Genomic DNA, 26,114 nt, shown 5'->3' with positions numbered 1-26,114 from the left:
AGGGGGAACTTGATGGCATAGTGGTCTATGTTTCCCCCAGGGGCACTCTTCTGGGGATATGTGGGCTCCCTCCTGAGCCACAGTGTTTCGGGCCACTGGAAGATGAGTAATGTATGGATCTTCTTTTTTCATTTTATGGCCGTGGATGCCTTTCAACGCTGCTTCCTTGGCCTTCAAGGCCTTTGCTTTGGTTTCGGCTTTGGGAAGGGTTGGGGCTGAGAGGAAGGAAAATGAGGGTGCAGCGGCCCCCACTACCCATCTTCAGTGCAGAATTGATCAATTTATACAGCCTTTATCATTCACTCTGTTAGAATTTCCCCCCTGTATCCTCACACAATGTAGGCCTATCCAGACTCCCAAACCAGTGACTGGGGATCAGAGCAGCTGGACTGGTTGGTCTGAGGTGGGCTTCTCTCCTGTCCTCACTCACTGGGCTTTAATGCTCAGAATCTGTAGAATGTACAAAAAACTACATTTCCCAGCATGCATTGCCACCTCCCTTCCTGTCCTGGTCTTTGCTGAGTTTTTAGGGAGAAGAGGAAGGCAGACAGTAAACGAATGAACAGAGTGAGTTCAGTTCAGTCGCTCGGTTGTGTCCAACTCTTTGTGACCCCATGGACTGCAGCATGCCCGGCCATTGCCTGGAGCTTCTCAAACTCATGTCCATTGAGTTGGTGATGCCATCCAACCATCTCATCCTCTGTTGTCTCCTTCTCCTACCTTCAATCTTTCCCAGCATCAGGGTCTTTTCCAGAGCCGGAAGACAGTAAAACAACTATCGGGATGGAGGGGAGCCTGCGGCGTGCTGCCTTGGCCGCCATGGTCCTGGGCAGGGGGCCTCTCTGAGTGAGTGATGGTTGAGTCGATCCCTGGATTTATGTGGGAGACCTCCTCCACCAGGTAGATGAATGAAGGATGTCAGTCTTAGCAGGGAAATAGTGCCCACCAAGACTCTCATTACTTTGAAGAGCTTGAAAAAACATAGCCTTGCTTGGGCATTGTGAACAGCAGAGGGAGAAGAGCAGATGGCGGGCAGCGTCTGAGCACTGAAGGGCGACTGAGTTCTCGTTCATGTGAGGCAGTTGAGCCAACCTTCCCTTACTCACTCCTGCTCTCAGGCTGAGGACGGAATCCCCAGATTCAGCTGAGTGTGAGGCCAGTTCTTTTTCTAACGGCAGGACTGCGGTGGGGTGTAGAAATCTGCCTCCGGTTACTTCCTGTCCCCTTAGGAAGCATATACAACTATTCTACAGTAACCCATGACTCTTAGAAAGGTCGGCGATGCCTCGGTGGCTCAGTGCTTAAGGAACCCGCCTGCTAGTGCAGGAGCCACAGGAAACCCGAGTTCCATCCCTGGGTCAGGAAAACCCCCTGGAGGAGGGCATGGCAACCCACTCCAATACTCTTGCCTGGAGAATCCCAGGGACAGAGGAGCCTGACAGTCTACAGTCCGTGGGGTCGCAAAGAGGCCCAACTGAGCATACATGCTTACAAAGGTTAGTATTAGAGTTAGAAAGGTTTTCTTGTTGTTCTCAAGGATCTAGGGAAGATTAGAAAAATGCTTTATAGGGAGTTCCCTGGCAGTCCAGTGGTTAGGACTCTTGATTCTGCTGCTGGAGGCCTGGGTTCAATCCCTGATAATGGCACTAAGATCCTGCAAGCCACGTGGCATGGCCAAATAAAGAGAGAAAGAAAATAAACATTTTATAAACACCAATCTGGTAACCCCAAAAGTGTTTTTTGCTATAATGGCATGACCACATCTGTCTTCAGTGATGTGGCTTCTTGACTTCTGCCACGCTGGCTGCATCTAATGGCTGTGGGCTTGTGACGTCATCACACTGCAGATGTCTTTTCTCAGCTCTGGTCATCAGATTGCACTCAAACTGCATTGTGAGCAGCCTGTGTCTGATAAAATTCTACGTTGTTTTTATTTTTTGCCCACGTCATGCGGGATCTTTCCTGACCAGGGATTGAACTTATGCCCCCTGCTTTGGGAACTACGGGACCGCCAGGGGAGTCCTCGACTTTTGGTTTTTTATTGTAAATATTTTAAAGTATTTTTAAACAGATTAAAAAAATTTTTTATATTTAATAAAAACACCCTTAAGGAGATGTGGCAGACTTGTTTTTGTCCAAGAATAGAGAGAGACACAGCCTATGGTGATTCTGATATGGCCATTTTGCAGAGACCCGTTTATGAATAGATGATCTGAATCTACACTTCAGTCTACTGAATCAACTGAAATCCACCACCGTCCACTTAAAGCTGGGCCCACTTCATGTTGGACTTCTTATCTAGTGTGATTCCTCTTGACCTCTAAATGTTGGATTTGGAAAATGCTTGGCATCATCCTCGGTCTTTATTTCAGAAAGCATCCTGGGATGGCACGGGCCCAAGTCGCACTCCACAGAGCAGCTGAAAAATGGGACACTTGGCTCCTTGCCATCAGCCAGCGCCAGCATCACCTGGGCCATTTTACCCAACTCCACGGAGGACGAGCAAGCCTTCCCGCCAGAGCCAGAGCCAGAGCCAGAGGTGAGCCGCCTGTCCTCTCTAGCACCGCATATGGCTTTTGTTAGTGCTTGCTGGGAAAGAGAGTAATTATATTTGTAACTTGCTCATCTCAGGATTTTAAGAGGAGACCAATGATAAAATGGAAGCATCCCTCGGGGAGACAAAATCACCCCCGAGCACGCCTGTTCTCCTGCCTGGCAGCTGCCGTGGGCGAATTATGATGCAACCTATGGGGAATCTCCTATTTTCATTGAAATGGAAGTTATTTTCATATTGAGCAGGAGAGATTCTAACGCACCCACTGACGTGACGCCTGTTGACACGATGGGAGCAGTTACAATATATTATATCACTCCCCTAAAATAGCGGCTTCTTTGTATTGGTTGTGCTAATACCGTGAGCACCTGCCTCCCACTCTCACTCCCTGCATGCTACAGAACCGGGCGAGCCCACGGGCAGTGGCTGGGGCTCTTCCAGGTGCTGCACTGCAGCTCAGGTCCAGGGACGAGCAGCTCTGTCGACCCTAGCGGCCAGCCAGACCCCCACAGGCTCCCCGGGGCCTGTGATCTGCCTGCACGATGCCCCTTGACTGATGGCGCCTCTGAGTGGCAGCTGGAGAGAAGCCAATGCAGCCTGCCTTTGGTTCATTTCTCCTGTGTCACGAGTGAATTTCTGTTTCCCTGTTTCTTTGCATGCACGTTTCCTGTTGACGTGATCTCGTGAACTGGGCTGGGACCTACTGTAACCACATGTTAGAGGTGGTTCTTCGTTTTAGTTGAAATCACTTCGGCTACAGAATTATAGAACAAGATCTATTTTGTAAGGGTGCAAGCCCCAAAGCAGCGTCTTGGATCAGATGGTGTTGGTTCTCCATTGGCATTTTCCTCCCAGCTTCACGTGGTTCTTTTCTCCGAGGGTGACTAAAGGGCCTAGGCCTTCCAGAGGCAGGGTTAGCCTGCCCACAGAGCATTTCATCAGCATCTGTAAGGTGACTTCACAGAGTATGAAATGATAGGGGGTGTGAGGTTTTGAAAGGCCTCTGCCTAGCCATGCACCAAGTTTCAGGTAGGGAACACTTGCAGCTGACATGTAGTTGCCTTGCAAGGTAAGTTGGCAACCGAGAAGTTGATTGGAGCTTGGTGTTGGGTAGCTCTTTTGAGAGCCTTGGGTGGGGTCACGTTTGAGGAGGGGTACTTCGCTGCTAAGGGGCTGAGAACTCCAGTCCCTTCCATTCCATTGGGAAAGAAGCTTTGGGACTTCACACCATAATACACATACTTAAAACTTGCTCTAGAAAGAAGTGAAAAGAGAAATTCTTAGATCTTCAGAAATAATTGTTTAAATCCTGTGCACAGCAGCATCACGGAAATCCTAGCAGAGACTGTCATCTAATAGGCTTTAAAAGAAAATTTATTTATTGAAGTCTAGTTGATTTATACTGTGTTAATTTGTGCTGTACAGCAAAGTGATTCAGTTATACATAATTCTTTTTTAAAATATTCTTTTCCATTATGGTTTATCACAGGCTGTTGAATATATCAGTAGACCCTTGTGCCATACAGTAGGATCTTGCTGGCTATCCATTCCATAAAAGAGTTTGCATCTGCTAACCTCAACCTCCCAATCTCTCAGTTCCCAGTCCCCCCCGCCTTGCCACCTACAAGTCTGTTCTCTGTGTCCATGAGTCTGTTTGTGATAGGTTCATTTGTATCATATTTTAGATTCCACAGGTAGGTGATATCGTATGGTATTTGTCTTTCTCCTTCTGACTTACTTCACTTAATGTAATAATCTCTAGTTGTGTGTATATATATATAATTATAATTATATATATAATGGAATACTAGTCAGCCTTAACGAATGAGCAACCTGGATGCAGCTAGAGATTATTACACACACACACACGTGTGTGTGTGTGTCTGTGGTGTGTGTATTCCTTCTGCATTCATCTGTCAGTGGGTATTTAGGCTGTTTCCATGAACACTGGGGTGCAGGTATTTGAATTAGAGCCGTGTCTGGATATATGCCCAGGAGTGAGATGGCTGGATCATGTGGTCATTTTGTGTTCAGTTTTTTCTGAGGCACCTCTGTAGTGTTTTTCACTGTAACTGCAGCAGCGTACATTCCAAACAACAGTGTAGGAGGGTTCCCTTTTCTCTACATCTTCTCTAACATTTGTTACTTGTAGACTTTTTAAAGATAGCCATTCTGACCAGTGTGAGGTAGTACTTTGTGGCAGTTTTGATTTGCATTTCTTTAATCATTAGCTTACTCCTTGGAAGGAAAATTATGACCAACCTAGACAGCATATTAAAAAGCAGAGACATTACTTTGTCAATAAAGGTCCGTCTCGTCAAGGCTATGGTTTTTCCAGTGGTCATGTATGGATGTGGGAATTGGACTATAAAGAAAGCTGAGCACCAAAGAATTGATGCTTTTAAACGGTGGTATTGGAAAAGACTCTTGAGAATCCCTTGGACTGCAAGGAGATCCAACCACTCCATCCTAAAGGAGATCAGTCCTGGGTGTTCATTGGAAGGACTGATGCTGAAGCTGAAGCTCCAATACTTTGGCCACCTCATGCGAAGAGTTGACTCATCTGAAAAGAGCCTAACGCTGGGAAAGATTGAGGGCAGGAGGAGAAGGGGCTGACAGAGGATGAGATGGTTGGGTGGCATCACCGACTCAGTGGACATGAGTTTGGGTGAACTCCATGAGTTGATGATTTACAGGGAGGCCTGGCGTCCACGGGGTCGACAAGAGTCAGACACGACTGAGTGACTGAACTGAATAATTAGTGGCCTTGAGCATCTTTTCTTGTTCCTGTTGGCCATCTCTGTGTTCTAGGAGAAATGTCTGTTTAGTAACCTAATAAGCTGACTATCAGGGCTGCTGGTATTCCGCATTCTGAGTTCTTCCTTGTATCTGTGCTGCTTTCCCATGGGTGCTTCCTGTAACTCCAAAGTTTGAGAGATCTGGGTTTTTTTTTTTAAACATAAAGTTATTGCCCACTTTGCTTTCTGGTCAGTAGCACAGGCAGACGATAGTATATCATTATCCATATGAAATAACTAGCTCCGAAGTTCAACTTAAATAGACCCTGAAGGAGAAACACTAAGGAGAGCTTTTCCCCCTGAAGTTAGGGACAGTCATTAATTTCTTGTCATTTTTGCCCTTATTCCTTTTGTGGGCCCAGTAGGAGATCCTGTCTGGTAATCCCTTACGGCAGGCAAGACTTACGGCTTGTGATGTGGGTGTGATGGTTTTCTGAGAAGGAAGGATTAAGAGTTCTTTTGCAAAGCCTTCCCTCATTTTTTCCAGTGATACCGCTAGCAGATGATTTTTGCAACCCAAACAGCTAGTGTTGGTTGGACGCTATTTTTATTTTAGGCCATTGTGCTTTGTCTTTTTTGTTGTTCTTGTTGTAAGAATTGAAGAAGCTAGCATCAGCCACCCAATAGTTTTCTTGTCAGAAAAAGGAGAGTGTTTTCATTGTCTCCCTTTTGTATAATTTTGGAGAAATAACCCCAGAAGAAGTGAGGTGAAATTCCTGAAGGCTAAAAAGTTCCTTATGAGAATGTTCCTTATCCCTTATGATATTGAGAATATAGTTACTAACTGGGTGGTCATTGGGAGACTAGGAATTGTAGCTATTGTGATGCTTTAGACAAATACGTTCTTCTGGCTTATTGTTGTGATCATGTTAGGTCTTTAGGAGCGTAAATTAGGATATAAACACTCTGATGTATATTTATGGTGTTTGTTTTATTATTTTTTGGCCATGTTGTATGGTACTCGGGATCTTTATTCCCCCACTAGGGATTGAACCCATGCCCTCTGCAGTGGAAGTGTGGGATCTCTGGACCTCCACGAAAGTCCCTGTTTGTGTCTTTTTATGGCATCAAGCAATTAACTCATCAATCCAATTCCCATCAGACACAGACTGGGCATCCTCCAAGTTAACTCAGTTCTGACGCTGTCCACCTGGAGGGGGCGCCAGATCGCACAGGGGAAGGGCTCAGACTGCAGGACGAGCCCCGCCTTCCGCCAGATGCCAGTCACAAGCCCAGGTTGTCATCTGTGCTTCTGACCAACTGGCTATGGATTGCGGAGTCCGGCCCTTCTCTCAGGTGTGATTGATTTGCTAGAGGGGCTCACAGAACTCAGAAACATTTACCAGTTTCCTACAGAAGGATGTCATTCAGAAATGGAAGGAAGAAAAGCTCAGGGCAAGGTCTGTAGGGAGGAGCTTGGAGCTTTGCTGCCCTCTCTGAGTGTACCTCCGCCTCCCTGCACCCCACCTATTCACAACCAGGATGTTCTCTGAACCCTGTTCTTTAGGGGTTTTATGGAGGTCTCATTGCATAGGCAAGAGTAAAGACATTCTTGGCCACTGATGATTCTCCAGTGATTAAAGCACCTCCAGCTCCTCTCCCCTCCCCGGAGACAAGGGAGTGGGACTGAAAACTCCAAGCCTCTCATCACAGGGCGTCAGCCCCACGGACAACCATCTCCCATCCTTAGGCGACCAGGGGCTTACAAAAGTCACTCACTAACATAACAAATGACACATTTAAAGCTCTCATTTCTTAGGAAATTCTGAGGGTTTGAGGAACTCTGTGCCAGAAATAGAGACAAAAAGCAAATGTACATTTCTTACCCTACATCACAATTTCACACTCCCCTCTCCTGGTTCTGGCTTACCATAAAACAACTTACACATATCTAGAAAATGAATGCATTTTCAAGCTCAGTCTGTTTCATTCTCAACAGAACAGAACTCAGAAAGCAGTGTGTATTTAATAATGTGAGTTACAAGAAAGTCGTGGTTGGCCTTGTTATCAAATCTCAAAATTTTATTCTGCTGGGGCTGGAACTAACTAAATGTGAAAATGAAATACTCTCACATAATGAAGCGAGTTAGGATCTTGGTTTCCCCTGTTAGTAGAACGATAATTCAACTCTCCTAACGTGTTTGAAATGTTAAGTTTAGACAGAAAAAGGTTTTGGTTGCGCTTTCTTTGTTGAAGCACAGCTTGTTTTAGGACAGGAGAAGGGGAGATGTTGGGCCTGGTGCTCTTGACTTTTATCCACCCTCTGGACTGAAAACCCACCAGCTCAAATCCAGGTCCCCAGGTCCTTTGCTTTTTCACAGCAAGGTCTCTAAACACATGACGGTTTCCTCAGAGCGTTTGTGTGGGAGCTAGAAGCTGAGATGGGGCCCATATTCCTTCTGCTGGTGTAACTGGTGGACAGGGTCATGAAGGGATGTGTTCAGAGGCAGGTGCAGTGGCAGAGCTCTGTTCAGTCCCCCTGCTGCACTGGCGGGAGAGGCTGCTGAAGCCGCAGCAGCAGCAGCCAGATGCTGGGGTCAGGGCCGCCTGCAGTGCTGGCTCTTGAGTTAAAAAGCCTAAGAGGGATTTATGTTCCTCCAGACCAGTGATACTGTACATGCCCAATTCCCGTATCACATCCCTTCCTGGTCAAAACACCTGAAGTGGTTTCCATTCCCAGCACTGGATCTGGACTGGTCGGGCTGTTGTTGAAATAAGGAAGCAGAGGATGGCATGGGGGCAATCCTGGATGTTGACCCATCTTTCTAGAGCAGGGGTCCCCAGCCTCTAGGATCTAGTGCCTGATGATCTGAGGTGGAGCTGATGTAATAACAATAAATGTAGTGCTCTGGAATCATCCTGAAACCATCTCCCACCTCCACCCCAACCCCCGGTCCATGGAAAAATTGTCTTCATGGATCTGGCCCCTGGTGCCAAAAAGATTGGGGACCACTGTTCTAGACAATATATCTGAGGGGTAAAACCCCTCATTTGTCCTAAAAGTCAGGTTTATAGAGGTATAATTCATAAATAATAAAACTCAGCCCTTTAAAAATGCAGTTTTATCACTTCTGTCCTTTGATTTGTTAGAGCAGTTCCATCACTTTCCAGGATTCCCTTGGGTTCCTGTATGTTTAACTTGTCCTCTGGTCCCTGGTGAGCACTCACCTGTCTTCTTTCCACGTAGTTTTTCCTTTTTCAGAACACCCATCTAAATGGAGTCATGCAGTCTGTATTCATGAGTCTGGCTTCCTTTGTTGGGCATAACGTGTGTTGTGTTAATCACTGGAGGTGTTTATTTGGTGCCCAGACACCTACCCCTGGCCTGGAGAGAAACTGGGGAGTCTTCTCGTTAATCCCTCCCCTTTGGCTTCCCAGGTACTGCTGGTGGTAAAGAACCCACCTGCCAATGCAGGAGACATAAAAGACTTGGGTCCAGTCTCTGGGTCAGGAAGATCCCCTGGAGGAGGGCATGGGAACCCATGCCAGTATTCTTCCCTGGGGAATCCCACGGACAGAGGAGCCTGGTGGGCTACAGTCCACAGGGTCACAAAGTCGGACATGACTGAAGCGACTTAGCACACATGCATGGGTACCTTCAGCAGAAAGTCCTGATGCCATGTCTTAGGAACACGCTGTCAGCTCCTGTCAACCCTGGGTTGACTGTTTCATTAGAACACTTTGCTTGGTGAATCATCTGCATCGAAGTGTCAGCACTGCCATCAAGAGACCATATGCCCTGCATCCTCCAAGTCTAGCAGGTTCAGAAAGACTTCTCCTAATGTCCCTACTACGGACTGGATCAGCATATAAATTAGCTAAGTGGGCTTTGGTTAGAAAATGGCAGAATTGAATTTTCAAGTGCTTATGTCATAATCCCTCCTTCTCCAGTGGAGGGGATTGTCTTACCAATGAGGGGAGGAGACAGATATAAAAGATGTAGCTGAATGTTGCCTCAAGAAGAATTTTCATGCCCTTGGTTGAATTGTCATTTTTAGCCCAGAACTTTTGAACCACTCACTCAACATAGAAGGCTGTCAGTTTTGAAATACTCTGAAATTCAAGTTGAAGCCTGGCCAGTCCAATCTCAAGCCATTTTGGTGGTGTTTCATGCCTCACCTCCACAACGCATCAGTGTATAGGTGTGTGTAGATTTGAGCATAAGGATAAGGCATGGGACGGTGATAGATTTTTCAAGGTAAGGTGGTATGCTATTTTGATCATTTGGATGATTTTTTGTAACTAAGCTATTATTGGTGGCTGTGCTGGCTCTTTGTTGCTGTCCTGGGCTTTCTCTAGTTGTGGTAACTGGGGACTGCTCTCTGATGCAGGGGGGTGTGTGGGCTTCTCATCGCAGGGGCTTCTCGTTGCAGAGCGTGGGCTCTAGAGTGCAGGCTTCAGTGGTTTCAGCTCATGGGCTCAGTTGCCTCATGGCATGTGGGATGTTCCCAGACCAAGATCAAACCTGTGTCCCCTGCACTAGTACACAGATTCTTAACCACCGGACCATCAGGGAAGTCCTGGTTAATTCTTTTAGCATACATTTTCAACCTTGAAGATTTGTTCAAAATATTTGACACACATTTGTTTGTTAGCAACTGTTTGACCAGGGAGTGAGACAGCTAACCCATCATTATAATGGTGGAAAATTGCTTTTGTGATTTCTGTGATAGGTCCACAAAGTTTAATGGTTGCTCTGTAGGAAATGTTGTCGATCATGTCCAGACTTTGTAACAAGAAAGTTCACGGGTGACACGATTACCTGTTTTCTACCCCACTCTCCTTCCTTAGTCAGAGAGTTTAATTGCATCAAACTTTCCAGATCCTGTAGAACACTTTTTTCCTCTGTGAACCATGCCTTTGAATCCCTAAATCTTAAAATAGTCTTTAGGGGTCCAGTGGCTACTCCCCAGACTGGAGGGAGTGACTGGCTTGTGAAGAGTCACAGGACTGGTGAGCAGTGAAGGCAAGGTAGAAGTCGTGAAGAATCACAGGACTGGTGAGCAGTAAAGGCAAGGTAGAAGTCTGGACTTCTTTATCCCCAGCCAATGCCCTTTCCTATAGACCACACCATTTCCTGTGTCCAGAAGGAATCTTCAACTGCAAATAACAGAGAACCCAATTAGAAGCTCAAGCAGTAACACCGTTTAATTTTCTCCCACAATTGGACTTCTGCTGATAGCGGTCATGGGTTTGTTGCAGTCAGTCCTGATGCCCTTGAAGATACGGGCTGTTAGAAAATGGTATGCAGGTTCCTCAGAAACAAAAAACTAAAACCGAACTACTGCCTGATCCAGCAGTCCTGCTGTGTATCTTTATCCAGAGGCATTGCCATCCGGATCTTGAGATGTTTACACTCCAGTGTTCGTTTATTTCAGCTTTGTTCCTGAATAGCCACACAAGGTGGGAACAGCCTAAGTGGATGAATGAACAAAGACTGTGGTGTATGATACGATGGGTTGTTAGTCAGTCTCAAAAAAGGGGCGAGCCTTCAGGACGTTACGCTAAGTGAAATATGCCAGTCACAGAAGCACAAATACATGATTCCACTCATAGGAAGCATCTGAAGTTATCAGATGCGTAGAAACAGGAAGTAGGATGATGGTGCCGGGGTAGAGGGGGATGAAGAGTGTTCTCCAGTGAGTGGAGAGTTCCCGTTGTACGAGATGAAGGGTTTGGAGGGCTGCTGTGCAGCCGTGTGCGTGTAACTAACACCGACCGTACTGTACACTTCAGCATTTGTTATGAGAGTAGATCTTGTGAGTCCTTTATGATGCAAAACATCAGTTACCTCTATTTAAAAAAAATAAAATAAAAACTGGTTTCTTCCACTATTCTTGAGTCGGTTTTTCGTCCCCACGCTTGTCATGGTGGCGGTGTGCCAGCTGCAGCCCCAAGCATCAGAAACCCATGGCATTCCTTTAGAATGTGGGACGAGATGAAGGCTCTCCCAGGATGCTCCATGTGGGAAGGGAAGGCCCCAGCACACTTCTCCTGTATGTCCCAACCAGAACTAGATCCCCCCGGGGCCCCACCCAGGACCTATAACTCGAGCCTGGCAACTGGGTTTCCATGACTGCTTTAGAGTGATCAGTCACCCTCCCTGGCTGTGGAGGAGGGTGCTGAATCACAGTGAATCTTGAGTCCTAGGTGGCCCCACACTGGGTCCCCATTAGCAGGGGAGAAGTGGGGATAGCCTTGGGGTATGGAGATGGTGTGACTGGACCCCCCAAACCTGCCCCAAGCGGGTTTTCTTCCTACAGCACTCATCTGCAGCTTCCACAAGACTTTTCCAGCCCTACCATTTCATCTCATAGGCCCAATGCTTTGATGAGTGAATGTGAGTGAAAGGTCCGTCTGCACTGTTCATGTGCTGAGGGCGTTTCTCCCTGTCCTCATCTCTGTCCCTTGCTCTCTCTAGGAGTCTGGATGCTCCAATAGAAGTAAGTCTAGGGACTTCCCTGGCGGTCTAGCGGTTGAGACTTTGTGCTCCCAATGCAGGAGGCATGGGTTCCATCCCTGACCATGAAACTGAGATCTCACATGCCATGCAGCATGGCCAAAAACCTAAAAAAAAAGTAAGTCTAACCTGCAGAGTGGCACGTGAGTTATGAATGCTGCTGTAATAAGAAATTCATTAATGACCAGTGTCCTGGCCTCCCTAAACAGAAGGCTCGCCTACTCATTAGTCCATTTCTCGTGATGGGCCTTGACCTGTCCAACACATACTAGATGATGGTGGTGATATGTGGAACTCTTATTATGACCTTTTCAGAAGATCCATGCAGGGCATTCCAATTTAGGTCCTGACATTATAGGAATGAGCAGTGGGTTTTAATCATCTGGATTTTTTCTTCTCCTCTTCTGGCTGTAGGTCTGCAGAGACAGCAGTCCACCCACTCTGCAAATGTAGAAGATATGCCTCCTAGTTACCAGACCCTCAGGACTTAGAAATCAGAAGGATCCAGATTGTTGATTGTGTTGAAAAAAGATCCTTCCCTCATAAGTTTGCTCTGTGTCCCAATAGAGTAAGATAGTAATTATTCATCTTCTTGGTTATTTGTTTGTTCATCAAACACTAATTGAGCTGCTATGTGGTGGACGTTGAATGGAAGACTCCTTACTTTAGCAGATTTCATAGCTCAGTACTGTGAGCTAAGTCATACCCAGGTGGCCAATGCAAGAGACTTAAGAGGTGCAGGTTTGATCCCTGGGTTGGGAAGATCCCCTGGAGGAAGGCATGGCAACCCACTCCAGTATTTTTGCCTGGACAATCCCACGGACAGAGGAGCCTGGTGTGCTACGATCCATAGGGTTGCAAAGAGTTGGACATGACTAAAGTAACTTAGTACGCATGAGCTAAATCATATACCAACCCTCCCTACAAGTTCATATGTTGAAGACCTAACCCCTAGTAGGACTGTATCTGAGAGTTACAGACTGTATCTGAGAGTCCTTAGGAAGCAGTTAAGGTTAAGTGAGGTCATGTGGGTGGAGCCCTAACCCAAGAGGACTCTCTCTGACTCCACCCTGGGAGGACGCAGCGGAAGGCAGCCGTCTGCAAACCAAGAAGAGAGCCTTCTTCAGAACCCAGCCGTGCTGGCCCCCTCATCTTGGACTTCCAGCCTCTAGAACTGTGAGAAAATAAACTCCTATTGTTTAACCCAACCCAGTCTATGGACTTTTGTTTGCCCAAGCTAAGACACTCAGCTTATTAACTCCATGCTTTTCTCACAATAGTCACAATTATTTTTCTCTCTTTATACCTTGAGATTAGAAGCAGGAGAGATGGTTTTTAGCTCAGTGATGTTTCCAGGTTAGTTTGCCAACACTGTGAAGGTTCTGGGGTCTGGGGCTGTGGTCTGCCTGTGGCCCGTGGCAGTTAAAATGACCATGTGTGAGCCGCATGGCATTTGGTGGTGCCCTCATAGGATCTGATTGCTGTTCCTCCCATGGCTGTTCCTCCCGAGAGCTCCTGTCTGTAAAAAAAAAAAAAAGAAAAAGTTTTTCTGTCCTCTTAACAATCAACAGCAAACATAACCATCACACACAACCTAAGCTCTGTGTGCGTATTCCAAGGGCTGCTTGAGCCTGGACTCTGGCTGCACTGATGAGCTCTCAGAGGCTACCAGATGCAGCAGTGTCATTTCCTGAGCAGCTTTGGGGGAATTTTTTGTTACTTTTTCAAGGATTTGTTCCTCCCTTCATTCCTTTTCCTTTTTTCTCCTCTCCCTTCTAGTGGGTGATAATAAAGTTTTGTTTTCTTGGCTGGTGTTGCTTTCATGAGAGCAGGTGGAATACACTAGGAGGTCCCCAGCCACACCTCCTTAGGGGCTGCTAGGGTGTGTCTGGGGCTTGAACCAGCGGGTGCAGCCCTGGAACGAGCTGGTCTGTGGCTGGCCTCCCCCCTCCCCTCCCCCCAGTCCACTGTGGCTTTGTGACATAAACACCCACTGGAGTGCTGGGGATGCAGCCGCCGTGCATTTGCCAGTTGTGAGCTGGAGCTGTATGAAAAAAATCAGCACCAAGTGGTATAATCTCTTCCGTCCTGCAGCAGCCCCCAAAGGATTAAGCACTTTGAAACTGGTGAATGAAAAGGGCTTAGAATTATGCAGTGTTTCGTGTGGGTTTCCCCCCTTCTCCCCTCCCGCTTCTCCCTCTCTCCACCCCTCCTCTCCTCCTCTCCACTGCCCCCTCCTCATCCCCCGCTTCTCCCCTCCCTCCTCCTCCTCTTTGCCTTCCTGCCAGTCCTGTGGCCACAAAGAGGGAAAGCCTGACCTGAACCAGACGTGAAGAGTGGAAGCGAGTGTATGCAGGTGGTATGCTTATTTTTAGTGTCCTGTTGTTTCGGGTTTATTTATTCTCTTCCTAGCCAGGTGGCCCCAAATTTCACAACTCCCTCCGCTTTCCCCCTGGCCCGCCTTGCCCTGTGAAGTGCTCCCAGCAGAAAGAAGCTCTCCACCATCTGCCCGGCTTACATTTTTATTTGCCCACGATGAATAACTCTTCCCAGGGTGATTTATGTGCCCCCTCTGATGATGTTCACTTTCCGGAGATGGGAAGTCGATGCTCAGAGATTTATGATCTTGGGAAAACAATGTTATGGAAGAAACGAGGAAAGTCTTTTCTCACATCCACTTCGGGCTCTGCCTGAATTAATCAATGAGTTCTTGGATCCCTTTTGCGATGTGAAATTGAGTTTTGTAGATGGATTATGGGACCATGTGGCACAGGGAGTGCCTCTGTGCTGTATTGTAATTCTAAATTCTAAATTTTTTGGTAATGATGAAAGATGAGCAGCTCACCAGAGCAGAGATGATGTGTGTGTATGCGAATGAAATTGTCTAAGTCCTGGTAGATTTCTCTCCCTGCGGATATAGGACTCAAACGACCGCCACTCTGACACTTGATCCTACTTTACCCTCAGCTGTTTGGCTGTCTGTCCTGTTCCCAAAGCTCTCCTTGTCCCTGCAGATATTAGAGCAGCAGGGGTCAAGCAGGTGGGCTTTGTGAGGTGACAGGTGCAGTCAGGTGTCACGTGACACCTGGCCACCACCATCTTCTTTCTCCTCTGGGAACAATTTGTAGTCATCGCTTACCCAAAACCCTGACCCCACTTCTCTGCCATTCTCCATCTGCAGCTGGCTCATTAGACACTGGACTGTCCTCCATCACATGTGGCTCTCTCTGTTGGCTACAGTAATCCCAGCCCGTGACCTCATCACTAATAAGTATAAGAGGGGCAGACACACAGCCATTTGCAGGAAAAAGAAACCATAACTTTTTTGGAAATGAAGTTAAATCTGAGTGAGAATGCTGTATCAGTTGTTAAAGCCTTAGAACTGTCCTTCAGATTGCCCCCAAATCTGTTTTCCTCGATCTTATCAGAATTGCTTTCCTTGAAAGAGAATTAGCCATGTATGGAACTTGATTGCCTTTAAGTAATGCTGCAAGGCATCAGATCTTACAGCGGATGTATAGTATTTAATCCACACTCTGAGTTTGAAAGAGTTTTGTGGGTCATTCTGGAAATGGACCCCACCATGAATGACATTCTTTTTTGGAAAATGTGTTTCAGACACCAAATATCTTCTTTTCACTGGCTTGTGGACTAAAATGCAGGGCCAGCTTGTAGTTTTGTTTTAAAAAATTATATGACTGGGGGAAAAAACAACCCCTTTGGGGAACATAAGGTTTTCTTATAGTGACTGAAACCAGTTTCCTGTACTGAAGTGAGAAAAGAAATGCAAGCAAGAGAAAGGGACTGCTCTTAGGGTTACCTGCCTTTTTGTTTCATTATGGTGCATTTTTAGAGCTAAAAACTTTATTTAGAAGGAAATCTTACGTAGAAATTCCCAGAATGAGAAAATACCCACCCATGTTAGATGCTGTTTTGTGAAATAAGTGGGTCTTCACCGGAAGAGGGGAGAAGTGAGGTTAGATGTCATAATGGCTTCTTCCTGAGCCTTAACAGAAGCCCTTTATAAAGCAACAGCGTGCCCATCTCACAGAAGCAGGATCTTTGTTTATAAATTTTTTAGAATGCGGATTCCTGGAAGAAACAATCGGTAGAATGTAAGAGCCAGAACATTAACTTGAGAAGGGGAGATCCTCTTTTTGACAGTCTGGCTGTGGAGATGAATAAAAAGTTTCTCAGAGCTGTGGGAGTGTTTTGGAGAGGCAAGGTTAGATGTTTGCCTGCCTAGATCATAGGACCGAAGCTGGCACTCTGTCTTCTCTTAGGCATTCTGGTCTAGGGTTGATGTCAGGTTGAGCCATCCCTTAATGCAGAGGGGTGGGTGTTAGCACGGTATGTTTTAGGGTCCCCTCTGTGGAGGCTGGCAGAGTTGATTGAACCCCAGTCCGTTTATTAACTGTTTTTGAGAACGTGGGTGTGTCAGTGATCAATGGTAAAGATCATAGTAATTTCCTGGTGGAAACGTCATGAGAACCAGTTGAGACCATGCCTTGTCAGTGTTCAGCTCTGTCCCTCGCACTTAGTAGGTACTCATTAGTCTAAGTCAGTCCCTGTTCAGATCGTCTTTGACCTGCCTCTCTTATCCCTGGCTGTAGATACAAGTTGAGAAACCCCTCCGAGCATTTGTTGTTAAGCGAGTTTGAGTTCTTCACACGAGACTCATTTCTCTTATGTCATTTTCCTAAAGAATAGTCTGGGTGTAAGTGATGACAGATGTATCTATTTATCTGGTGGCCCCGATTTACAAAGGTCCTCCACTTATTCAAATATGGCTTCTCCAGCTGATTGAAGAAATTATGAAGGCACTTTTCTTGCAAGGCAGGCATCTTGCCAGGCTCCTCACTGAGGAAGTCCTGAAACCATCCATCCAGCTGCAGAGTGGGCCCAGCTCCCTGGGCATCTGGAAGATGTGCTGACTTTCACACCCCAGCCTTGCTCAGCAGAGGAAGTCAGGAGTGTAGAGAAAGGAAATATTACGTGGACTGTATTAGTTTTGTATTGCTGCTGTAACACATGGCCACAAACTTAACAGCTTGTAAAGCACAAATATATCATCTTCAAGTTCTGTAGGTTAGAAGTCTTATACAGGTCTTGGTGGAGTAAAATCCAGGTGTCAGCAGGATGGCATTCCTTTCTGGAGAGAGGCTCTGGGGGTGAATCTGTTCCCTTGGCTTTTCCAGTTGCTAGAGGCCACCTGCCTGCCTTGGCTTGTGGCCTCTTTCTCCCATCTTTTTTAAAAATGATTTTTTTCTTTGGCTGCACAGATTTTTCTCTCGTGGTGGCAAGCGGGGACCACTGTCTAGTTGTGCTGTGTGGTCTCAGCAGTTGTGGCACTCGGGTTTTGTTGCCCAGTGGCGTGTGAAATCTCCCAGACCAGAGATGGAACTCGTTTTCCCTGTATTGGCAGGTGGATTCTTATCCACTGTACCGCCAGGGAAGTCCCCCTTCCTCTGTCTTCAGGGCCAGGGACCTTACATCTCTTTGACTCTGCTTCCATACTCCTCTCTCTCTTCCACTTTTAAGGATCCTTGTGGTTACACTGGACCCACCCAGATAACGTAGGAGAATCTCCCTACTTTAAGATCAGCTGATGAGCACTCTTTAATTCCCCACTGCCTAACATTAATAACCTAGCATAGTTAATAACCTAACACAGTCGAGTCCTGATTATTAGAACAGAACATCTTTGAGCCATTATTCAGTCTACACAGCAGGCAAGTTGGTTGGCAGTCACCAAATACATTAGACAAACCAAGGAAATGAAATTGGGATCGACCTCTGGCTTGAAGTAGAGACAGTGGTTAAATTGCTCCCTTTAAGGAAAGCAGTCAGCTCAGCTGGATGCATTATCAGGAGAAAAGTGACTGGCTTTGCTTTTTGTACACAGTGAAACTTTTCCAAAGTGGCTTTTTCCCAGCCTGTCCCTGCTCTCCTCCCCCCACTCCCACTGCTCCCAGGAGCCTCAGACTTAAGTCAGATGTGACCCATGAGGTCATCTTTGACAGTTCACACAGTTCAGAGCTTGTCAGTGGGAGGAGGAGGAGGAAGACTTGAAAAATTACTGTGAAACAACATAATTGTTCCATAAATACAGCACAGGATTTGTAGGAAGTTGGAAATGCCCACTATTCTTCCAATGCAACCACCTACAAGGAGCTGCTGTCTCTCTCCCGGGGATTCTGTTTGCAGAGCAAACATACATGCTTTAAACAGTTTTTACAGCAGTGGAATCACACTATAGATAACATGGCTCTTTCATTTTTAACAATAGACCATAGGTATATTGTTTGCATTCCTTTTAACAGCCGCAAAGCATTCAAGTCTGTGTCTCATAAGTCATGGAATCACATACTGTAATTTATCAATAGTGAACCACTAATTTCTTTAACCGGACTCCACGAGAGACTTTCAGATTGTCCAGTTTCTTTTACAAATAGTGCTTGACACATATTTGGCACATAATGCACAGATGTCTTATATAGGGAAACTGTCGAGTAGTGAAATTTAAGCAGAATTCATATGTGGGAATTCCCAGCATATGTGGGAATTGAAAATGTTGCAAAGTGTTACCAAATTGCTCCCCAAGACTCTCCGCCAAATTTACCCTCTCGGCACTGTGTGAGGGTCGCTACTGTCCTTTTCTTTTGCCATTAGGGATGAGTAGCAAGGTCTTGTTTTCTTACCGGTGCTTTTTAAGAAGAAAAATGGTTTCTTGTTTAATTTCTGTTTTTATAATTACAAATGAAGTTAAGGATATGCATCGCGTATTTATTAGCCCTTTGTATTTCTCTTGCTTTTAATGTTTTAGTCATAGCCTTTGTATTTTCTTTCAGTTCAGTTGGACTTCTATAAGAATCCTTTTTGTATTAAGCCAATCAATCCTTCATTGTGTGGGAAAAATGTTTTGCGCTCCTCTTGGGTGTACTTTGAGCGCTAAGACATGACGATCACAGTCATCGTTACAGTAGCCAGCATAAAACTTCACCCCGTGGAGGACCCCTTCCTTGAGTCAGTTTGAGAGTCAGATTCCCTTTACATCCTTTCATAAGTCAGCGCTCGTTTCAGAAGACTGTTGCGTATTGGTATCTAGGGTCGCCCACTGGGATGAGCTGCTGTGTTGCAGTGTGTGTGGTGGCAGTATTATAGGGAGTTCGACATTGTGGGAATGTACTTGAGCTGCTGTGTATACCCCTCCTTCCGGGAAACACCATCTGCAAGAATCAAGCGTCCTGCCATGGAGAGCATTGGTCCTCCTGCCTGCGACCTTCTCCCCGGGGCCCCTGCTTACTCAGAGGCAGAAGTCAAAATACGTAGCCGTCATTCTGCAAGTGGTCCTGGCTTTGACCCTTCATCTCCAGCCACAGTTGATTGTTGCTGGCTTTAAGGCAGTTTCTTTAAGGGTCTTTTTTCAGAAATGTATTTATTTGGCTGTACCAGATCTTCGTTGTGGCGCTCAGGATCTTTAGCTGCTGCATTTTGAACTCTTAGCTGCGGTATGTGGGATCTAGTTCCCTGACCCCTTGCATAGGAAGCACAGGGTCTTAGTCACTTGAACCACCAAAGAAGCCCCTTAAGACAGTTTTATGCAGGATACTTATCAAGTTGGAAAAAAAAAAACCAATAGTTTTATTTCTCAGAAAATGAAGCACATAATGTCAGAAGTTAAACATTTTTTTCTTTTTTTTTTAGTTCTAAAGACATTGGATGGTAGCATGGTAAAATATTCAGTTAAATATCAATTTCAAATAAGGTATCATCTACCACAGGGTATTTTTAAACTCACATGAAGGATGTGTTTCATGATCATGCTTTATGAATGGGATGAAGATTTATCGTTCAGGAATAGAGCATTTATCAAACGTCTACCCAAGTGACAGGAAGCCTAGCTTTGAGAGTCATCGCAGGGCTCTGTTATGCTGGAGAAATGGAAATTCTGTGCCTCAGAATGGTCTTAAAAAGAATTAGTGTTTAAAAGAGTGTAGGTCCTACCTGAGACATTCATACCTTAAAATTCATTGTGGTCTTTTTGTGCTAAATATCATCCAGTTTTTTAAAAACGGTATTTTAGTGAAGTATAGTTGATTTACAATGTGTTAACTTCTGCTCTACAGCAAAGGGATTCAGTTACACTTACGTGTATTATTTCTCATATTCTTCCCATTGTGGTTTATCGCAGGATATTAAATATAGTTCCCTGTGCTGTGCAGAAAGACCTTGTTTACACTTCCTGTATAGACTAGTTTGCATCTGCTAACCCCATACTCCCGACCCTTCCTACTCTCCCTCCCCTTTGGCAGCCACGAGTCTGGTTTTGTGTCTTGGGAGTCTGTTTCCATTTCACAGGTACATTCATTTGTGTGCCGTATTTTAAGTTCCACATGTAAGTGATATCATATGGTATTTTGTCTTCCACTGTCTGATTTACTTGATCATCTCCAGGTCCTTCCATGTTGCTGCGAATGGCATTATTTCATTCTTTTCTGTGGCTGAGTAATATTCCATTATATATAATACGCAGCATCTTCTGTATCCATCTTCTGGATAGAGGTTGTTTCCATGTCTTGGCTGTTGTAAATAGTGCTTCTGTGAACTCTGGGATGCATGTATCTTTTTGAAATCTGGTTTTAAACCCACAGTTCTGATCATGAATAGCTGTAACCACGCAGTTTTCTCATTCCTCTGGGATGGTTACAACTGTCTCACACGTTTCCCCTTGAAGTTTCCACTGAATGAAGCATTTGAAAGTGGGACAAGGCAGAGTATGATACTGTGATGGTTTTTAAAGTAGAAGATGTAGTAAGCCTCATTGGAATTTTATGGCAGTGGAATAATCTGAAAAAATGCACTGTTGCAATTACCCTCTTGGATCCCGAGTATCGGTTCCCATTCAGATAAAAATACAGGGAAACCTTCTTTAATAATATCTGCTATCACTGTGACTAGAAAAATAGTCTTACAAAATGCAAATTAAAAAGCAGAGAAAATGCCAGCTGTTTGAGCCAAAGTGTATTGAGTGGGATTTAGAGATTGGAGCATCACTGGAGGCTTATTGGTGCTTCATCACTGTGGAGTTAAGAGCTGTGGTGGTTTTGTTTCTGGTTTATTCTTTTTCTCCCCCACACCCCACCGAAACCCTAGATAGAGCCTATTTTCTCCCGGATGCTTTTCCCTAAGTTTATTAGTTTTTATAGAGATCAGGACATGATAGATGTACACCGGGGGCTTCTTTAAAAATGGATGGCTTTTATTTATTTGGCCTCGCTGTGCAGCATGTGGGCTCCTAGTTCCCCAACCAGGGATCGAAGCTGTGCCCCCTGCACTGGATGCACGGAGTCTCAACCCCTGGACCTCCAGGGAAGCCCCCTAGAGACTTTTTAAGAGAAGTAGAGTCTAAAATTGCCCAAGCTTCAGATCGTTTCTAAAATTTCTAGCTCGCCCACGAATGGTGTCATCCCTGATGGCCTGGACAGAGTGTTATCTTCAGAACAGTTTAATGGGCTTTGACTTTGCCATTCATGATGCGATCCCATTTTACCTGCAAAGGACAATAAATACCTCTTGCTTTGAATGACTCAGAAGCAAGTCAAAGCTATTCTGTAGTTTGTGGGACCACCAGTTATCTCCTTTGGCTTATCATCCCCTCCCCAAATTTTCACTGTGTGTGCTGTGTGCTCAGTCACTTAATCATGTCTGACTCTTTGTGACCCCATGGACTGTAGCCCACCAGGCTCCTCTGTCCACTGGCTTTCCCAGGCAAGACTACTGGAGTGGGTTGCCATTTCCTCCTCCAGGGGATCTTCCCGACCCAGGGATCGAACCTAGTCTACTCCATTGCAGGCAGATTCTTTACCCACTGAGCCACCTGGGAAATTTTCCCTGGAGAGAACCAATTGGGAATTTTCAAGTGAGAGACAGAAATGATGAAATTGGACAGATACAGTCCTGAGTCAGAATTAAATGAACACGTGCTGTAGCCGCTGATGCTCTTCCAGTCCAAGCTTATAACTTTCTCATCCAGCTTTTGGGTCCTTGAGAAAAATTTCCAGGACCTGGTCTAATGTTGAGAAATATAATTTCCTTCTTTAACTTGTGCCTACCTGAGATTTGGGGCAAAGTTGTCCGTGTGTCCATGATTGGATCCTGTGTCCACACTGAGCTCTCAGGATTAAGTTTGGAAAGGCGTTAGAGACCGTGACACACTTCCTGCTACCAGCTTTCCTGGGGCCCAGCCCTCCAACACGCCTGCTGCTTTTCTGGGCTGATCCTTGGAGTCCCTCTGGCCTTTCTTCATAGGAGCAGTGCTTTCCTCAAGTGCTAACGTGTGTCCAAATCACTTGGGGGCTCGGTAACCCTCAGGCTCTGCAGGGGGAAGGGTGGAAGCAAGGAGTGTTCAGGGGGTATAGAGCTTCAGTTTCACAAGACGAAAAAGTTCCAGAAATTTATTGCCCAGTAACATGAATAGAATTGATACAGCTGAACTGTACACTTAATAACAGTTAAGATGTTAAACCAGTAGTCGGATGTGTAAAGTGATTTGTCATAACTATGCAGTAAGGCCTGTACATTGCATCGTATGTAAATTCTGCTTCGATTCAAAAATAGCATCAGAACGCAAACAGAACACAAGCTCTGGGCGCCTGTCCCCAGAGTTCCGGGTTCTGAAAGTCTGGGATAGGACCCAGACTTTGCATTTCTTTCTTTCTTTCTTTTATTAAGCATTTTTGGGGGAAGGGGGCTGCGCTGGATCTCCTTTGCTACGTGTGGGCTTTCTCTAGTTGCAGCAAGCAGGGGCTGCTCCCTGGTTGCCGTGTGTGGCGTCTCATCGCCAAGCACAGACCCTAGGAGCTCAGGCCTCAGCAGTTGTGGCACGCAGCTTACGTAGTTGCCCCGAGGCACACGGGATCTCCCCGAACCAGGAACTGAACCTGCGCCCCCTGCACTGGCAGGTGGGTTCTTAACGATTGGACCACCAGGGAAGTCCCAGGCCTGGCATTTCCATCAAGTTCTGGTGATGCTGGGGCTGCAGGTTGGAGACAGTGGGGTAGGCAGGCCAGATCCTGAGCTCCCCCCCAGCCCGTCCTGCAGCCTCTCCTAGCTTTGTGTCCTTTTTCCCCATCCCTGCCTTAGAGGCTGAGCCCATGGCTGTGCATAATTTGCAGGAAAAGCTAGGTGATCCATCAGTTAGCAGCATTAAGGGTAGAGTCTGAAACAGCCACTCTGGGGGCGCCATCGAGTCTAGTCTCCTGTGTTCACTTCTGAATAGAAGTGCTTAACCTTGGCCGAATCAGAAGTCCATCATACAGCACAGAGCTCAAATCAGTAACTGTGGATACAGAAAGTCAGAGTTCTGTCCTCGATGTGCATCTGTGGTTGTGACAGAGGCAAATCAGAGAGAGTAGAACTCCTTGAAATCTGTAGTTACAGAATCATTTTCTATCGCCGCCCCTCCCCAAAACGCCATACATCATTCCATCACCTTTTCGTTTTGGCGGTGAAGGCCCTTGTAAAATTGTTCTTCTGTGCTTCAGTCAGCATTTTAGATTTTTTAAACGATCTGTTCTCACTGAGCTTTTTGTTGTGAAAATGTTAAGAAAAGACAGGTACGGCGGTAACCTGTGAATGACCCTGGGGAGGCTTCCATGCGGGAGAGGGAAGGAGAGGAGAGAGGGACTCCTTCAGCCCTGGGATCATCAGCACCTTCGCCAGGATGCGCGTGGTCTTGCCGCAGAGAAATAACAAATGCTGGAGCCCTGGAAATGAGTTGGGAGGACGGTCACTGTAAAGCCTGCTGCAGTGACGAACATGTTTTCTTTGCACACTGACCAGTAGGGAAGCCCAAGTACTCCCAGTGAGGCTCGGTAAAGTGTGTTTCGTTCGAATTAATTCCCGTATCTGCTTAGTGCTGGTGGCTGCCACGTCAAGCAGGGCAAGTCTAGGCTGGAGGAGGGTCAGGTGAGCAGCAGGAGGGGATATGAGTAAGGGGGTCTGGGGGAGGAAGGCCCCAGATGCTGGGCTTAGGGAGTAGATCATTGTCTCTGGGCAGTGGGAAACTTTAAATGGAGAAGCGGGTGTTCAGGGAAGAACCTTCTGGTGGTGCCAGACTAGTGTGAGAGGAGGGGTCTGGAGCAGGTGAGAGTCTGGGAAGAGCTGGGATTCTGTGAGATGTGCCCAAATAGGACCCGAGTGTGATGGCAGAGGTGGGGGAGGCAGGGGGGTGTATAAGCAGGTGGTTGTTGGGGTGCTGGGGAGGTGTCCGTGAGCCTGCAGGCTCAGCCTGGGTGACGGGGAGGATGGTGAGTGAAGCAGGAAAGGTGGGGGGCCCTTGAGTTGCGTGTGGGCCTGAGAGGGGAGAAGAAATGCTAACGGCTCTTTCCCAGTTGAGTGATGCCATGTCTGAGTTCTTAAGTGCTCCTCTGCCGTCCCTGGTTGACTAAAATAATGCCACCTGCAGGCACTGGGACCAGAGTGGCCGCCGGTTCCATCTGCTGCCTCCAGGGCCCGCCGCTTCCTTCCTTCCGAACTGCCTGCCGCCGCCTTACTGCTCCCCACGGCTCCGGCAAGAGCTCCTGTTGACTCCACAGCTGGGAACGCAGCCCAGCCCCGGTCCACGCAGGTCCAGGGGAGCCCAGGCCATGTCCTGTGCCTCCCACGGAGCCTGACGGGTCTGTCTGGATAAGGGAAGGGGCGGGGCATCCTCCGGCACCCCCACTGCTCTCCACGCTCCCTCACGCTGGGCCGCGGCTGCAGGAAGCTTCTAGAGTGGTTCTCAGTGCCCATCGGCCCTGTGACAGTCACACTGCTGCTTGAACAGGCCATCTCCCCGGGGTCTGGGGTGTGTTCATCAGCCTCTTAGAGATCTTCAGTAGTTGCTCACCTCCAAAGGGGCCAAGCCAAGTGTATCTATTCCTTCAAGGAGTATGTCAGCGTCAGTGTGTGTGTCCTGACTTTGTTGATAGTGTGAATAAAACACAGCCTGGTTCCCGAGAGCGGGCCTTCTCTGCGGGGAGATGTGATCTGTCAGTATGGGATGTGATCTGTGCTGGAAGTTGGAGCAGAGCTTGGGGGAGGGGGAGGCGGAGAGGACCACGAGGCTGTCACTCAGGTCAGGTGATGCTCGAGTGAGTCCTGAGGGAAGGGAGGGGGGGAGTCAGGCAGGAATCGGGGCGGGGTGGGAGGTCGGTAACAGCAGGTGCAAAGGCCCTGAGGTAGGTGTGCACTGCACGTGCCCAAGGAGCAGGAGGTGGATGGTGGGGCCCGAGGAGGGTGCAGGAGGGGCATGCTGGGAAGGAAGGGGAGGGAAGCAGGGGGGCCTCGTGGGCTTCAGGGAGGATTTTAATGTGGAAGGAAGCGGGGAGGGTTTTGAGCACTGGAGTCAGAGGATCTGCCTTATGACAGAAGATGCCTTCTGGCTGCCGAGAGGAGACAGAGCCATGAGGGCGGGGGCCCCAGAGACTGGCTGGAACGGGGGTGCAGTAAGTAAGTGACAGTTCACGGTGGCCGGTGGCAGGGCGTGGAGGCTGTAAGAGCAGTCAGCACCGAGATGCAGCTTGTAGGGTTTGCTGGGGCGAGCGGTGTGGGGGGAACATGAGTAAGCGTGGGCTCGGGGGTGCTGCCGAGGCTTTCGGCTGAGAGCCTGGGAAAGCAAAGTTGCCACGTTCTGAGCCACAGAGGGGCGCAGTTTGGAGGTGGGAGCTGAAAGGTGTGTTTTGGACGTGATACGTTGAGATCCTGTTAGTATGCTCATTCTCTATTGCTGCTGTAACAAACTGGCACGGACTCATTGGTTTAAAACAATGTAAACGGGTCACCTTGTAGTTCCATAGGTCAGAAGTCCCAGACAGGTCTCACGGAGCTAAAACCAAGGATTTTTTCTGACAGTTGTAGGGGAAACTCAGTTTCTTTCTTTGGCCATATCGCTTTCAGGATCTCAGTTCCCCCTTCGAGGACTGGACGTGGGCTGTGCAGTAAGAGCACCGAGTCCTGACCACTGGAAAGTCAAAGTGTTAGTCGCTCAGTGTCCAACTCTTTGCGACCCCATGGACTGCAGCCCACCAGGCTCCTCTGTCCGTGGGATTCTCCAGGCAAGAATACTGGAGTGGGTTGCTGTGTCCTCCTCCAGGGGGTCTTCCCGACCCAGGGATTGAACCCGGGTCTCCTGCATAGCAGGAAGACTACCATCTGAGCCACCAGGGGAGCCACACCCTAACCACTGGGCCACGGGGGAGTTCCAGAGACTCGGTCCCCTCGGCTCTTCCAGCTGTGAGAGGCTGCCTGTTTCCCTTGG

General features: G+C 47.2%; 1 protein-coding gene across 12 annotated transcripts in view; it reads left to right on the top strand.

Moving 5' to 3' along the window:
• The window catches only part of OSBPL10 (oxysterol binding protein like 10), a 343,446-nt gene that overhangs the window by 269,233 nt on the left and 48,099 nt on the right, over positions 1 to 26,114 (top strand). For 11 of the 12 annotated variants that reach the window (XM_086365654.1, XM_086365647.1, XM_086365644.1 and 8 more), the window contains one exon: positions 2,373 to 2,539. In XM_086365654.1, coding sequence (XP_086221780.1) covers positions 2,373 to 2,539 — 167 coding nt within the window. Of the gene's footprint in view, positions 1 to 2,372; positions 2,540 to 2,631; positions 2,882 to 26,114 lie in introns of those variants that run through there. The other variant, XM_086365658.1, reaches the window with a different exon arrangement.

Source organism: Bos grunniens, chromosome 22 (genome assembly GCF_055505025.1).
Source record: "Bos grunniens cultivar Pamir isolate PY7600 chromosome 22, Bosgru_T2T1.0, whole genome shotgun sequence".
Taxonomy (NCBI): domain Eukaryota; kingdom Metazoa; phylum Chordata; class Mammalia; order Artiodactyla; family Bovidae; genus Bos; species Bos grunniens.
Note: the sequence above shows the minus strand (reverse complement) of the source record. Positions and strands in the feature narration are given on the sequence as shown.